Source organism: Siphateles boraxobius, unplaced genomic scaffold, assembly GCF_051911475.1.
Source record: "Siphateles boraxobius isolate OS27281-9 unplaced genomic scaffold, OSU_SipBor_1 66, whole genome shotgun sequence".
NCBI lineage: Eukaryota > Metazoa > Chordata > Actinopteri > Cypriniformes > Leuciscidae > Siphateles > Siphateles boraxobius.
Genome location: NW_027509193.1, coordinates 20,810,573 through 20,824,480, shown reverse-complemented (window position 1 = coordinate 20,824,480; position 13,908 = coordinate 20,810,573). Strand labels below are relative to the sequence as shown.

General features: G+C 46.7%; 1 protein-coding gene across 2 annotated transcripts; it reads left to right on the top strand.

Moving 5' to 3' along the window:
• Positions 1 to 278: 278 nt before the first annotated feature.
• On the top strand, positions 279 to 1,112 carry LOC143721983 (uncharacterized). Of its 2 annotated transcripts, none has more exons than XR_013196809.1 (4): positions 279 to 456; positions 608 to 697; positions 858 to 943; positions 1,052 to 1,112. XR_013196809.1 is itself a non-coding variant. In XM_077212994.1 (4 exons), exons 1-4 carry the CDS (start codon positions 330 to 332, stop codon positions 1,062 to 1,064), a joined length of 303 nt encoding a protein of 100 aa, XP_077069109.1. In that variant the 5' UTR covers positions 279 to 329; the 3' UTR covers positions 1,065 to 1,112. The 2 variants fall into 2 exon arrangements, 1 of the variants encoding a protein (XP_077069109.1); XM_077212994.1 differs by having other exon boundaries at positions 858 to 930.
• The last annotated feature ends 12,796 nt before the right edge of the window (positions 1,113 to 13,908 follow it).

Genomic DNA, 13,908 nt, shown 5'->3' with positions numbered 1-13,908 from the left:
GCCATATTGTGTTCAAACAGAAATCGGGTGAGGGTATAACTCCCAACATAATCAAACAGATGTCAGGATCTGTGGGAACACTTCATTCCCTCCTTGTTTATCTTACATTCTCCTGTCCACTGCACTCCTCAAATAAAGAAGAAAGGCCTGAAAGAAATCTTGAATCTAGCATTTTCCTGACGTTTTCTAAACTTGTTTCACAGCCGTGCTGTTGCGGACAATGTGAGAGGTTGTGTCAATCTATGTGATATTTTACGACTTTGCTTTAATCACATATCAAGTACAGCACCAGATGGCTCAGTGGGTTTGGGCTTACTAATGGGGAAGGAATGGAGAGAATGAGGTCTTTCCTCCGAAGATTCGCCAGGGTCACAAAGGAGATGGCTCCATCTCACCGGCTTGACCTGCTGACTGATGCACTTCTGCACTATGGACGGAGAAAATCTACTGACCTTGGTTAGTTTACCATTGTATGGCGATGTCATAAATCAGTGCTAGTAGTTTAACGCACTGTGCTTGTTGGTTTAAATTTTACACATTTTATATTTTCTGGAGTTTAGCTTGAACAAATTGTTCTACGCAAGTAAATTCAAGTATTTCTTTGCAGCGTTGAACCTCCTGCAAAAACTGGACAAAGCAGAGAAACTATCAACTCTAGCTGAAGAAGACATTTCATCTGTCATCAGAGAGGCACCAGGTAAAGTGCACAAAAGAAGCAGAAGGAGTAAAAAATAAAATTGTGTTAACGATCATATAATTTTCCATTTAATTTACAACCATTTTGCACATAGTGGTATTATGTAGAATTGATCAGTCGGTTGTTTTGTTTGTTTGTTTTTATTTGTTTTGTTTTTTAGTGTTGATGTCTGAGCAACACATTGAGGGATGGAAGAGAGATAGAGCTGTCCCAACAGAAACCAAAACCAATACGTAAGCAACTGAAGTGAATGTTTTAACCATTGTTTTAAGCAAATGTAACTACAGTAATTACCAAAAAAATACCTGACAAAGAAAAAGAAATATAGCTGTAACATTTTCATCTGATCTCCAGACACTGTCTCTAAATGGAAAATGGACTACATTAAGGAGTTGATAACGTCCTACAATCTCAAGTTAGAATTCAGTGTCTTGTCTACCGACTGCGCATGCGCGTGCGGTTTGTGTTTGTGTTTGGAGTTCCGTCGAATTGATTCATAAATCCTTGATTTTCTTCTTTACCACTCATTTATAAACAAGCACTTTCTATTTTTATAGCATGTGAACTTATCTTCGATACTTTTCCTTATAAAAAACAATCGGATTGCTTTGATTTCGCTACTTAGATCCAACTTTCCGAATCTCCGCTACTAGCCTTTAGCCCGCTAGCATCGCACGCGTGGCCTCTCGCCTATTGATTGGTAGTATCACTACTAATTTACTGTTCATCTGTTATAATGGCGAATATATCGGATGTGTGTCTAACGTTACCTCTGAGTGCAGGTGAGGATACATTCGAGCTGCATTCGGTGTTGTTGGAGCTGGAGTCCGTGGAGAAGCAGATCCGTGGCCGAGCTGCGAGATCGGCGATCAGCGCTTGAAACATCACGCGCCGATGCTCACAAGTCAGTGGTTAGTAACTGTTTGACTCCGACCTCGTCTACTCCATGTGCTTCTCTGCACAGGACGCAAGCACCCAGGACGCGATCTTCCCTGGCTTCATTCACTCCGGCACCGACACAACACCATGGGCCCTGGGTGGATCCTCAGCGGAAGACACGAGCCAGGACCAGACCAAGAACTTCTCCGCCTCTCCCGGTCTTCGAGATCTCCACCCGGAACCACTTCTCCCCTCTTCGCAAGTCGGAACGCGACGATGCCGTGATCATCGGCAGTTCCATCGTCCGTCATGTCCGTGCTACCTCAGGTAAGGGTACGGTGCGCACTCACTGCTTTCCTGGTGCTCGTGTTCTAGATGTCGCTGCACATGTTCCCGAGATCCTGAACGGTGACGAGCGCGTCGGAGCTGTTGTGCTGCACGCGGGAGTGAACGACATCAGGCTGCGGCAGACGGAGGTTTTGAAGAAGGACTACAGGAGCCTGATCGAGACGGTACGCAGCACATCACCTGAAGCAACGATCATCGTGTCTGGACCGCTTCCCACGTACCGACAAGGACAGGAAAGGTTCAGTAGATTATTTGCACTAAATGAATGGTTAATGTCATTGTGTAATGAACAGAAACTGCTCTTTGTAAATAATTGGAATCTGTTCTGGGAGCGACCTAGGCTCTACCGTGCTGATGGCCTGCACCCCAGCAGAATTGGAGCGGCTGTTCTGTCGGACAACATCTCCAAGACGTTACACACCATATGACTAGTAAGTCAAAGTCCAAAACACAGTCTTTGCTGTCCCAACTTAATTGATATAAGAAGTGTAGAACATTATATATAGTAACTGTGTCTATTCCTCGTTTAGTGAGGCCAAACAATAAATCTACTGTAGGATCTATGAAAAATCTTATTGTAATTAAACCAGAAAATCTCAATATCAGTGAACAAAAACAATTTCTAAAGCTAGGTCTTCTAAACATTAGATCGCTCACACCTAAGGCGGTTATTGTAAATGAAATGGTCACAGATAATAGTTTTGATTTATTTTGCCTTACTGAAACCTGGCTTAAGCCAAATGATTATTTCGGTCTAAATGAGTCTACTCCACCAGGATACTGTTATAAGCATGAGCCCCGTCTGATCGGTCGTGGCGGCGGTGTTGCAACAATCTATAGAGATATTCTAAATGTTACTCAGAAAACAGGTCACAGGTTTAATTCGTTTGAAGTACTTGTGCTAAATTTTACGCTCTTAGATGCAAGAAAGAAATCCCTATTATCTCTAGCCTTGGCTACTGTATATAGACCTCCAGGGCCCTATGCTGATTTCCTAAAAGAGCAGGGGTGATAGTAGAAAAAAATCCTGAGCCTGAACTTTTTTCCCTGGGACAGATGCGTAAGGGCGAGTTTATCCTCCGCTAATTTCTGACACAAAGTGATGAGCGATTGTTCTTCTAGTCTTCTTATATTGTTGTCATATATTTTTGTCATTATTTTTTGAGAATGCAAGACACACACAAACACATGCCTATCTTCATAATTCTTGACTTCTAAAGTTTTTTGAATTCGACCCAAATCCTAAATTTCACTTGCACTGCACTGCAATGTATTTTTTTCATGATTAATATTGCATTGCAAAATAATGTGTGCTGGTCAACTAGTCTAAAATTAAGAAACACCTAAAAAACAGTAAAAAAAAACACATTTGTAAATTTAAGATAGTTCTATATCCAAATATGATAGCCTACTTGATAAAAAGAAAAGAAAAAAGGGCTTTTATTTGTGCCGTGCTGTCTTTGCATTTTAACATTGCACATTGTAAACAGGCCACGCATTAGCTGAATAAACGTTGGCCAATACAAACATAATTATAGAAAATAGTTGACAATGAATAGACAGGAGTCCTGTCACAGGACCAATAAATAGCAAAACCAGAGCCGTTCGGCTCTGAGCAAACAAAACAGTTCGTCAATTTTCATTTTACAATTATCATCTCTCTCTGTGCACGCGGTCTGTGTTTGTGGGAGAGAGAGAGAGCGCAGCACTGATACAACGGTTTCTTATCCACAAGTAACACGCTAGTTTTCATACAAAATTATAATGTAACATAATTAGGTACTTTAGTTTTTGTAACACAATAACGTAACACATGCAGGCTACGTTTCTCAACACTGAGAATGAATAAATAAACGCCTGTATGCAGACTCGCGGTTATCAGTAAATTAATCCACAAATCACAGACCTTTCATAATCAGTAAGCCATAGCGATTTTAATTTTATTTAGATTTATTGTTCATCAATACTTAAGCTTTTTATAATGTGCATGGCTGTATGATGTGTTCATCTTTTCTGAGTGACATGAATGACGGAGTATTTTAAGATAACCCATGCGATTCCGATCACTCCGTGTGATAATAGAATCCAGAGTAAGTTAACTCAATACAATACTTCAACTTTCCACATCCACCCCAGCCCGTTTACCTTCAGGAGTCAGAAATACCGTGACTACTGTAGCCTACTGTCCTCGCTCATGAACTCCATCAGAGGCGGCCGCGGGAGTGGAAGCAGGATCGAGCGGGCTTCTTTATTGCTGTCGATTTTCAGTCTCTTTTTAATGATAGCATCCTTACGCATTTTTTAATCATACCCGCTTGCTAATGAACCCAGCGCTATGATTGGTCGAACTCCGTTTCTTTTGCTGTTGCTTTTTTTTTTTTCCAGACACGTCTGTAACGTTACGCCGGAAATCCGGCGTGGCGCCGGAACGCTATCAGGCCTGAAAGAGTTTGCAGACTTTCTCTCAGATCTATTGGTCAATGTCGATAAAGCAATAATTGTTGGAGATTTTAACATACACGTAGATAACACAAATGATGCGTTAGGGGCTGCGTTTACAGATTTATTAAACTCCTTTGGGGTCAAGCAAAACGTCAGTGGTCCCACTCATCGTCTAAATCATACACTAGATTTAATTATATCATATGGAACCAACCCAACCGATATAGATATTGTACCGCAAAGTGATGATGTCACTGATCATTACAGGATAACTTGCATAATACATACTGCTGAAATTTGTTATGTTGCGCCACGTTATCGACCAGGCAGAACAATCCTTCCAACCACTATAGATAGATTCTCAAATAGCTTAACTGATCTATCTCAGCTGCTCAGTGAACCCAAACAAAAAAATAAACTAGAGGAAATGACTAGCAGTTTGAGCACCATTTTCTCTAGTACACTAGAAATTGTTGCACCAATTAGATTAAAAAAGGTTAGAGAGAAAACTAAAGCACCATGGTACAACAGTGCTACGCTTGTCATCAAGAGAGAAACTCGTAACTTAGAGCGTAAATGGAAACAAACTAATTTAGAGGTCTGTAGAATCGCGTGGAAAGACAGTATGTCACGTTATAAAAAGGCTCAAAAAGCAGCCAGGGCTGAGCATCTCCGCAAACTAATAGAAAATAACCAAACTAGTTCTCTGGGTTGTTAAGTTGTGATTGTTATTGTCTTGCCCTTTCCAGATTGAAGAAGATGAAGTCCCAAGGAGTCTGAAAAGGCGAGGGATTGATGCCTTGCATATGAAGACACGGGCAGCTGAGGAAAAACTCCTGGTTTACCAGGAAATGAGAAATTTAACTGATCACCTCCATCAGTAGCACGCCTTTCTGTGCTCTGCCATCGATGACACAGAGCAGCCTGGTGCAAAAGCTGCTCTCATCCAACGTCTCAGAGAGCTGGAAAGAAAGCTACATGAAACCACTGTGAAGTTTAATCACCCTCAACTTGTGGTTACATCACCACAGACAACTCCTGCCTGTCTCAGGACGTCCAGACATTAAGTACACAGACACCGGTGTATAATGACGATGTTGGTGCTAGTGATTGTGATGAAGACAATGAAAATGATGACAGCAATTAGGCTGACTGTGGTTTCCTTTTGTCTTTTCTTCAGTGCCAATCTACATTTCAGATGTAATTGATCCTCTATCGCTGTTCATTGTTATCAAATCAAATCAAATTTTATTCATACTAAATAAGTAATACAAAGTGCCTCACAGAGGCTAAAAACAATTTTTTCATATTGTAATATTGTACATATTGTAAAAAGGTCCTTGTAGGTGGACCCATGAATTGTTCTGTTTCTCTGCACAGCCAGACAGTGGTATTGGGAGTATTGTAGGCATTGTAATGTTTTTTTTATGTTTATTTCTGCAAATATGTGGCAAAGGATATTTAATTATTTAATTATTTAACTATTCACACTCCATGGTTTGTTAGATTTGTTATTATGGTTTTAATAATTTCTTTACAATTGGCTTTGGTGTCCGTGTCTGTTCTGTCATAACATAGGACCCAGGTTTTGACAAATGATATCCAATAAAGGCAGTCAATATTTTGGCCTGGTTTTAATGTCACAATAGCGACTTGAAATCTGGATACACACTAATCTACAGGGACATTGGAAAAACTGTATTGTGCTCATCAATAATACAATAAAACAATACTATAAAAACAAGAATATGGAGTAGATCTTAATAGACCTAATAGTTCATTAAACCATACTTTACTTAAACTTATAATCAAACCAGACTTCAGCTGATGCATTGCATAAAAACCCCAGCTGGGCATTATTTGATTATGCACAGGCAAATATTTAATTTCAGAAATCAAAGCTTAATGAAATAAAGTGAGTGAACTATTTTTTCCCCTTTTGTGTTAGCGCAATTTATAACTTGTAATCTAACCTTGATTCTGACCCATATACAGTGAGTACAGAAAGTATTCAGACCCCTTTAAAATTTTCACTTTTTCATTTTGCTAAAATCAAAAAAGTTAATTGTATTTCTCATTATACACTCAGCACCCCATCTTGACAGAAAAAAAAAAACCTTAAATTTATTAAAAAAGAATAACTAAAATATTACATGGTCATACGTTTTCAGACCCTTTGCAGTGACACTCATAGTTAACTCACATGCTAGTGTGACACCGTGACACGTGACACCAGACAACATCTGGTGAGATCTGGCGACTGTGGAGGTTGTTGGAGGACAGTGAACTCATTATGATGTTGAAGAAAGCAGCTGGAGATAGGGATGTGACGGTATGGGATTTTTTCTTACCGCGGTGAAGAAGCAACAAATCTCACGGTTTGGCGGTTAACCGACACCCCCCCAAACAAAAACAAAAAAAAATCACCCGCGCCGTGTCACACTGCAGACGCGATCAAGAACGCATGTAGCTTGTAAATGACAATGGAAATGAATAATTATAAAGCAGTATTCTTTATTAGCAAATAAACAAATTAACATTTGTATTAAATTGTAAATATTAATAATGAACTATGAATTATGCTAAACTTATCCTTTTAATCATTATAAAGCAGTTTTCTTTATTATTAACAGCAAATTAACATTTATATTAAATTGTAAATAAAATAATTAACTATTAATTAGGCTAAACATAAACAACCTTTTTTAAAAAGTGCAAAATAAAAGAGCAATAGTCTGAACAAGTGTTTGGCTGTTGGGCCGCTAAAGTGAATCGTCAAGTCCTGCTGCTTTATTTTTCGGTCTTCAGGTTTCGTGACAGGAAAACGTCTCGGTTACGTATGTAACCCTCGTTCCCTGAGTAGGGAACGGAGACGTTACGTTGGATGACGACGAATGGGGTTTCGCTTAGAACACCTATCGACTTCGAGTATTACAAAACGAGCCAATGGCAAAGAAATTCCATAGGTCTGCGGAATTTGCATAGCGTATCTCCGCCTTACCTCGTGGGTATAAAAGGAGGACGCCGGCAACATACAGATATGTTTCTTCGCTGAGGAGCCAAGACTGAGCTCAGGCGATCCCCGCGGTACAGCGGAAAGTGGCAGGAAGACGTAACGTCTCCGTTCCCTACTCAGGGAACGAGGGTTACATACGTAACCGAGACGTTACCTTTCGTTGTCACTCCGAGTTACGTCGGATGACGACAAATGGGGTTACCAGTCTAATCACGCCACCTTCTCAGCTGTCTTCCAGTGACTGCGTAAATCTGAGATCCTTGTCGTGAGATTGGCACGGACGAAGGACTCCTATCTAACACAGGAATACCAAGGTACACTGGGGAGCATATCCCATAGTTTAGAGGAAATATGCAATTATTGCCAATCCAGAGGGGGGGGACTTAGAAAATACACATATGACCCAAAGGGATGCATATGGAGAACACTGGGGTGTCCAGCCGCAGGTGGAATATTTCAACCCCAGGGGTGGCAAGGTGGCTTGCCAAATGAAAGACACATGCTCAGAGAGGCTTACAGTGGAAATACACATGTGGGGGTCGCTCAGAGGAGGGACCATGCACACGGGAGGCACCTAGCCGACGCGCAGGCAATAGACACTGGCGCCGACGTCAGGAGTGCTGGAGGAACTCAGGGCTTTCGGAGAAGCTCACCTGAGGAAATATCGCACGTGTCCAGTCCGTGGAGTGGAATGGCGAGCAAGCGAAGACACCTGAGCGGATCCAGTACTAGCTGGTTGAAGCGAGTACATGAGAGGACACTGGCTCCACTCGGAGATTATAGAATCTGGTGAATGTGTTAGGTGTCGCCCAGCCTGCAGCTCTTCAGATGTCTGATAGCGAGGCGCCATGCGCTAGAGCCCAAGAGGACGCCACACTCCGGGTGGAGTGGGCAGTCACACCAAGGGGGCACGGTAGACCTTTCTGCTGGTATGCCAAGGCAATGGCGTCCACTATCCAGTGAGACAACCTTTGCTTGGAAAGAGCCTTTCCCTTCAGCTTCCCACCATAACAGACAAAGAGCTGGTCTGAGGTCCTGAAACACTGCGTCCTGTCTACATAGGCGCGGAGAGCGCGTACTGGACAGAGCAGTGCAAGGCTGGGTCTGCCTCCTCCAGGGGCAGCGCTTGCAGGTTCACCACCTGGTCCCGGAAGGGAGTGGTAGGAACCTTGGGCACGTATCCAGGCCGGGGTCTCAGGATCACGTGAGAGTAAGCCGGCACGAACTCCAGGCACGCTTCGTCAACGGAGAATGCGTGCAGGTCTCCTACCCTCTTGATGGAGGCCAGTGCAACCAGGAGCGCTGTCTTCATAGACAGAAATTTAAGCTTGACTGATTGCAGGGGCTCAAATGGAGCACTCTTCAGGGCAGTTAGAACCACTGAGAGGTCCCAAGAGGGAACGAGAGGAGGGCGAGGCGGATTTAGTCTTCTCGCTCCTCTCAGGAACCTGATAAACAGGTTGTGCTTCCCCACCGACTTACCTTCGATGAGGTCATGGTGTGCGGCAATAGCGGCAACGTAGACCTTCAGGGTGGAGGGAGACAGCCTTCGCTCCAGCCCCTGTTGAAGGAAGGAAAGCACAACGCTGATCGAGCATCTTCGGGGGTCTTCTCGGTGAGAAGAGCACCAGCTGACGAAGAGGTTCCACTTCAACGCATAGACGTGTCACGTGGACGACGCCCTAGCGGAAGTGATGGTAGCCACCACCGCTGGTGGAAGAGTACTCAAACCTGCCTCGTCCCATCGAGGAGCCACACGTGGAGGTTCCAGAGATCGAGACGAGGGTGCCCCATCCCTGAGGAAGAAGGTTCTTCCTCAGAGGGATCGGCCAGGGAGGTGCTGTCGCGAGGAGTACTAGTTCGGAGAACCAGGTCCGGGCGGGCCAGTACGGCGCGACCAGAATGACCTGCTCCTCGTCCTCCCTGACCTTGCGCAAGGTCTGCGCAAGAAGGCTCACCGGGGGAAACGCATACTTTCCAGCTGTGGGCCAGCTGTGCGCCTGAGCATCCGTGCCGAGCGTGCCCTTGGTCAGGGAATAAAACTGGGCGCTATGGGTCGAGTCGTGGGAGGCCAAACAAATTTATCTGTGCGTCCCCGAACTGGTCCCAAATAAGCTGGACCGACTGGGGATGGAGTCGCCATTCTCCAGGGAGTGGCTGAAGCCGTGAGAGCTCGTCGGCTGCACAGTTCAGGGCTCCGGGGATATAAATGGCATGAAGCAACCTCAGATGCTTCTGACTCCATATGAGGAGGTGGCGAGCGAGTTGCGACAAACGGCGGGAGCGTAGACCACCTTGATGGTTGATGTACGCTACAGTGGCGGTATTGTCTGAGCGGACTAGTACGTGTTGGTTCTTGAGCACGGCCCGGAAGCGGCGCAAAGCAAGACGTACGGCCAGCAACTCGAGGCAATTGACATGCCAGAGGCGACGGGGTCCTGTCCAGGAGCCCGCGGCAGCACGTCCATTGCACATGGCACCCCACCCCGGGGAGGAGGCATCTGTCGTTACAACAACATGCCGCGAAGCTCGTTCCAGGGGCACTCCGGCCCTTAGAAAACTGAGGTTCGACCATGGGGTGAAGGTCTGACGGCAGGTCGGAGTAACTGTTACTCGGAGGGTGCCGTGTTGCCATGCCCACCTCGGGACTCGGTCGCAAAGCCAAAGCTAAAGCGGTCTCATATGAAGCAATCCGAGCGGCGTTGCCGCAGCTGCAGAAGCCATATGTCTCAGGCAAGTCAGCAGTGACTGCGCGCGCTCGCTCGTAAGCTGCGCGGACATGGCGACCGAGTCGATATCCATACCGAGAAAAGAGATCCTCTGCACGGGGCAAAGTTTGCTCTTCTCCCAGTTGACCCGAAGGCCCAGATGAGCTAGGTGCCGAAGCACTAGGTCCCTGTGTTCGCAAACCTGAACTCGAGAGTGAGCTATGATCAGCCAGTCGTCGATATAACTCTGGATGCGAACCCCGTGTTCCCGAAGGGGAAGAAGGGCAGCCTCGACGACCTTCGTGAAGATGCGAGGAGACAGGGCTAGCCCGAAAGGGAAAACCGCATACTGGATGCCTGCCCCTCGAAAGAAAACCGAAGGAATGGTCTGTGTCAAGGACAATGGAGACATGAAAGTAGGCGTCCTTCAGGTCGATCGCTGCAAACCAATCCTTGGGCCGTATGCATTCTAAAATGCCGTGTCAACCACCTCTGGGACAGAGGGGGACGAGGAGAGCACGGCTTGTGGGCGGCGCTCTGTGACGTCCGAGAACTCTCTGTGCTCAGAGACGGGAGAGTCAGCTCTTTGGAGAATAAGGATTCTTCCCCGGCCCTCCCCCAGGGAAAGGAGTGGTCCTGCTACCAACTCCTGGAAAGAACTGAGTCCCATCTCTGAGGAGCCCATCTCAAAAGCGCCGCTTAACCCGGCGTGTAGCGGGGTGCGGGGCTGGAGAGGACTGTGGCGTCCGACCGTGGCCTCCAGAGCCGACCCGGGTGAACGGGCGGGGTGGGAGCCGCGGGGGGGCGCCCTCGGCGGTGGGCGGACAGAGGGATCTGAGCGGACGGCGGGGCCGTCGGGACAGAATCAACCTCAGTCTGCTCCATCGCCGAGGAGCCCGTCTCAAGAGTGCCGCTTAACCCGGCGTGTAGAGGGGGGTGGGGCTGGAGAGGGCTGTGGCGTCCGCTCGCGGCCCCCAGAGCCTGCCCGTGAACGGGCGGGGTGGGAGCCGCGGGAGGGCGCATTTGGCGGTGGGCAGACCGAGGGATCTGAGCGAACGGCGGGGCCGTCGGGACAGAATCAACGTCAGTCTGCTCATGGGCGGCTGAGAGCTGTTGGGCAAGCCCTCAACCGCACCGCCGAAGAGGCCGACCTGGGATATGGGAATGTCGGACAGACGGGTCCACGCGACATTCAGCACATCAGACAGGTTCAGCCACAGAATGGCGAGCATCACCTGACCCAGGGAGCGTACGGCCACTTTCGTCGCTCAGAGAGCAAGGTCAGTGGCGGCGCGCAGCTCAGTGAAGAGCCCTGGGTCAGTCCCGCCCTCGTGCAGGTCCATGAGCATCTGGGTCAGGTAGACAAGCAGAACGACCATGGCATGCAGTGAGGCGGCTGCCAGTCCCGTGGCGCTATAGGATCTCGCCAGAAGCGTAGACGAAAAACTACAGGCCACGGGCGGGTGCTTAGGATTGCGCCGAGAAGAAGCACTCTGAGGACACATAGCATCGCAACAGAGCGTTCAGCCGGGGGGACCCCAGTGTACCCATGGGCAGCGGCCCCATCGAGGGGAGGAAAGGCGGATGAGATCAGCGAGCGGTCCCGAGAAGACAAGGGGGTCTTCTTGGACTTCGAGATCTCATCATGCACGTCCGGGAAGAGAGGTATTGGGGTTTTCCGTGGACGAGGGTCGGCGGCCTTACCCAAAACCCCTCGTCCCAGGAAAGCATGGTCGTCATCTCCGGATCAGACTCAGGCACAGCCGTATGCACACCGGAAGGTGGCAGCTGTGACGAGCCGTCACTTCCAGAAGACTCAAACCCACCTAGTGATGCTGCAACAGACATGGCATCTTCCTCTGTAGCTTCAACTGAAACACGTGGGCCACCAGAGGGAAGACTCGCAGGAATCAGCAGTTCACTAGCGGGCACCGTCATTGAAGAGGGGGGCTGGGGTCGCGGACACATAGTCGGCGCCTTGATTCAGACCGTAACCCTCAGGTCACCCTGGCCACCAGCCGAAGATCGGGGGGTGGATGAGGTGACTCTCACTCTTGCCAGTTCACCGAGTCTCGACCTATATATGACGCGATGATCACGTTCCCAGCGAGAACATGAGTCACCCACGAGCGCTGTTCAAGCATGATCAAAGCCCAAACACACTAGACAGCGCTCGTGCCCATCAGAGTCTGATACCAGTCCGCTGCAACCAGAAATAAACGGGCGAGCCGTCTTTAAAAAGACGTGCCGCGTGCAAGCTCTTTTATGAGAGGAGAAAAAAACTCTGCGATGTTGAAGCACACAGGGAGACACACACACACACTGGCAGATCACTGCACAGATCAGCAGGCACTGTGAGCTCGCTGCAGATCGCCGTCACACCAACACCGGAGAGAGAAGCTCGTCTCGTAGAGCGAAGTCAGAGATGACTGTGGAGTGAAGTAATACTCTTGGCTCCGAAGCGAAAACATATCTGCATGTTGCCGGCGTCCTCCTTTTATACCCACGAGGTAAGGCGGAGATACGCTATGCAAATTCCGCAGACCCATGGCATTTCTTTGCCATTGGCTCGTTTTGTAATACTCGAAGTCGATAGGTGTTCTAAGCGAAACCCCATTCGTCGTCATCCGATGTAACTCGGAGTGACAACGAAAGGGAACCACAACAAACCACAAGGAAAACTACAACTACATTTGGATTATTAGACAATGTCGAAATAAAGTGACTTTGCAGAGTTTTAAATTCAAAGGCATGTAAAGGGAACCATTGACACAGAGAAGAAAGAGTTAACTCTTCACGTGTGCTCGCGCTCATGACCGCTACTGAACATCTGAACACAAACAACGATCAAATGCACATCGACGGATCTTCTTCTGTCTGTTCTCCAAAATGTAATCAAATGTATATTTCTGCAAGCATGTTTAAACTGGTTAGTGACAGTGTCTAAGGCAGGCAAAGGCATTTTTCAAGTCGAGTTCGCACGCCACTGCACAATATAACGTTACACACACTACCGCGGGGTGGGGTTCATTTCATAAACTATGGACAAGCTTATTTAATGTAGCCTATAAATTAATGTATATGTCCAAAAAACAGATAATGTTATACTTTGTAGTAGCGCTATCGTCGCGTAATAATCTGTTTGGTTGTAAAATGTATTACCTGAATCAATGAAATGAAATCGATTGTCTCGTCCTGTGGAATCATTCATTCACAGACAGCTTACGAAGATGTTCAACTAATAAAGATCTTCATCGTTGGCAAAAATATGATGCATTTGCAGATTTGCTTTCACTAGACTGTAAGTCCACGGCCACTTCATCCAACGCTCAGATACGCTCTTGATATTTTTAAATCTTCCTGTTACGACTCCGAGTCGAGTGTGAATTGAAAGCTTCAGTGATTCAGTGCGTGTGAACTGAAAGCTTCAGTGATTCAGTGCGTGCAGGAACTGAACAGACCTTTCAAACTGATTTTCGAACCGATTTAGACAGATCAGACAACTTGTTTGATGAAGTCTTTAAACAGAATCGACTCAAAAGAGTGATTCGTTTGTGAATTGAGCATCGCTCCTGCCCATAAAAAAAGATACAGCGCGCTTGGAATAAACAACATGTATTGCATTAATATAAAGTAACGAGAGGAACGTCGCCCAACGTAACGAAGTAAGAGGTACAGAAAACTTTCAGCCGGAAAAAAAAAAAGTGCGGTGATGACCTCACACCGCGGTATAGGCATCTCATTCACGCGATATTGCAGTGATGCGGTTATCGTCACACCCCTATGTACAACTCTTAGCAAATAACCCTTACTTGTAT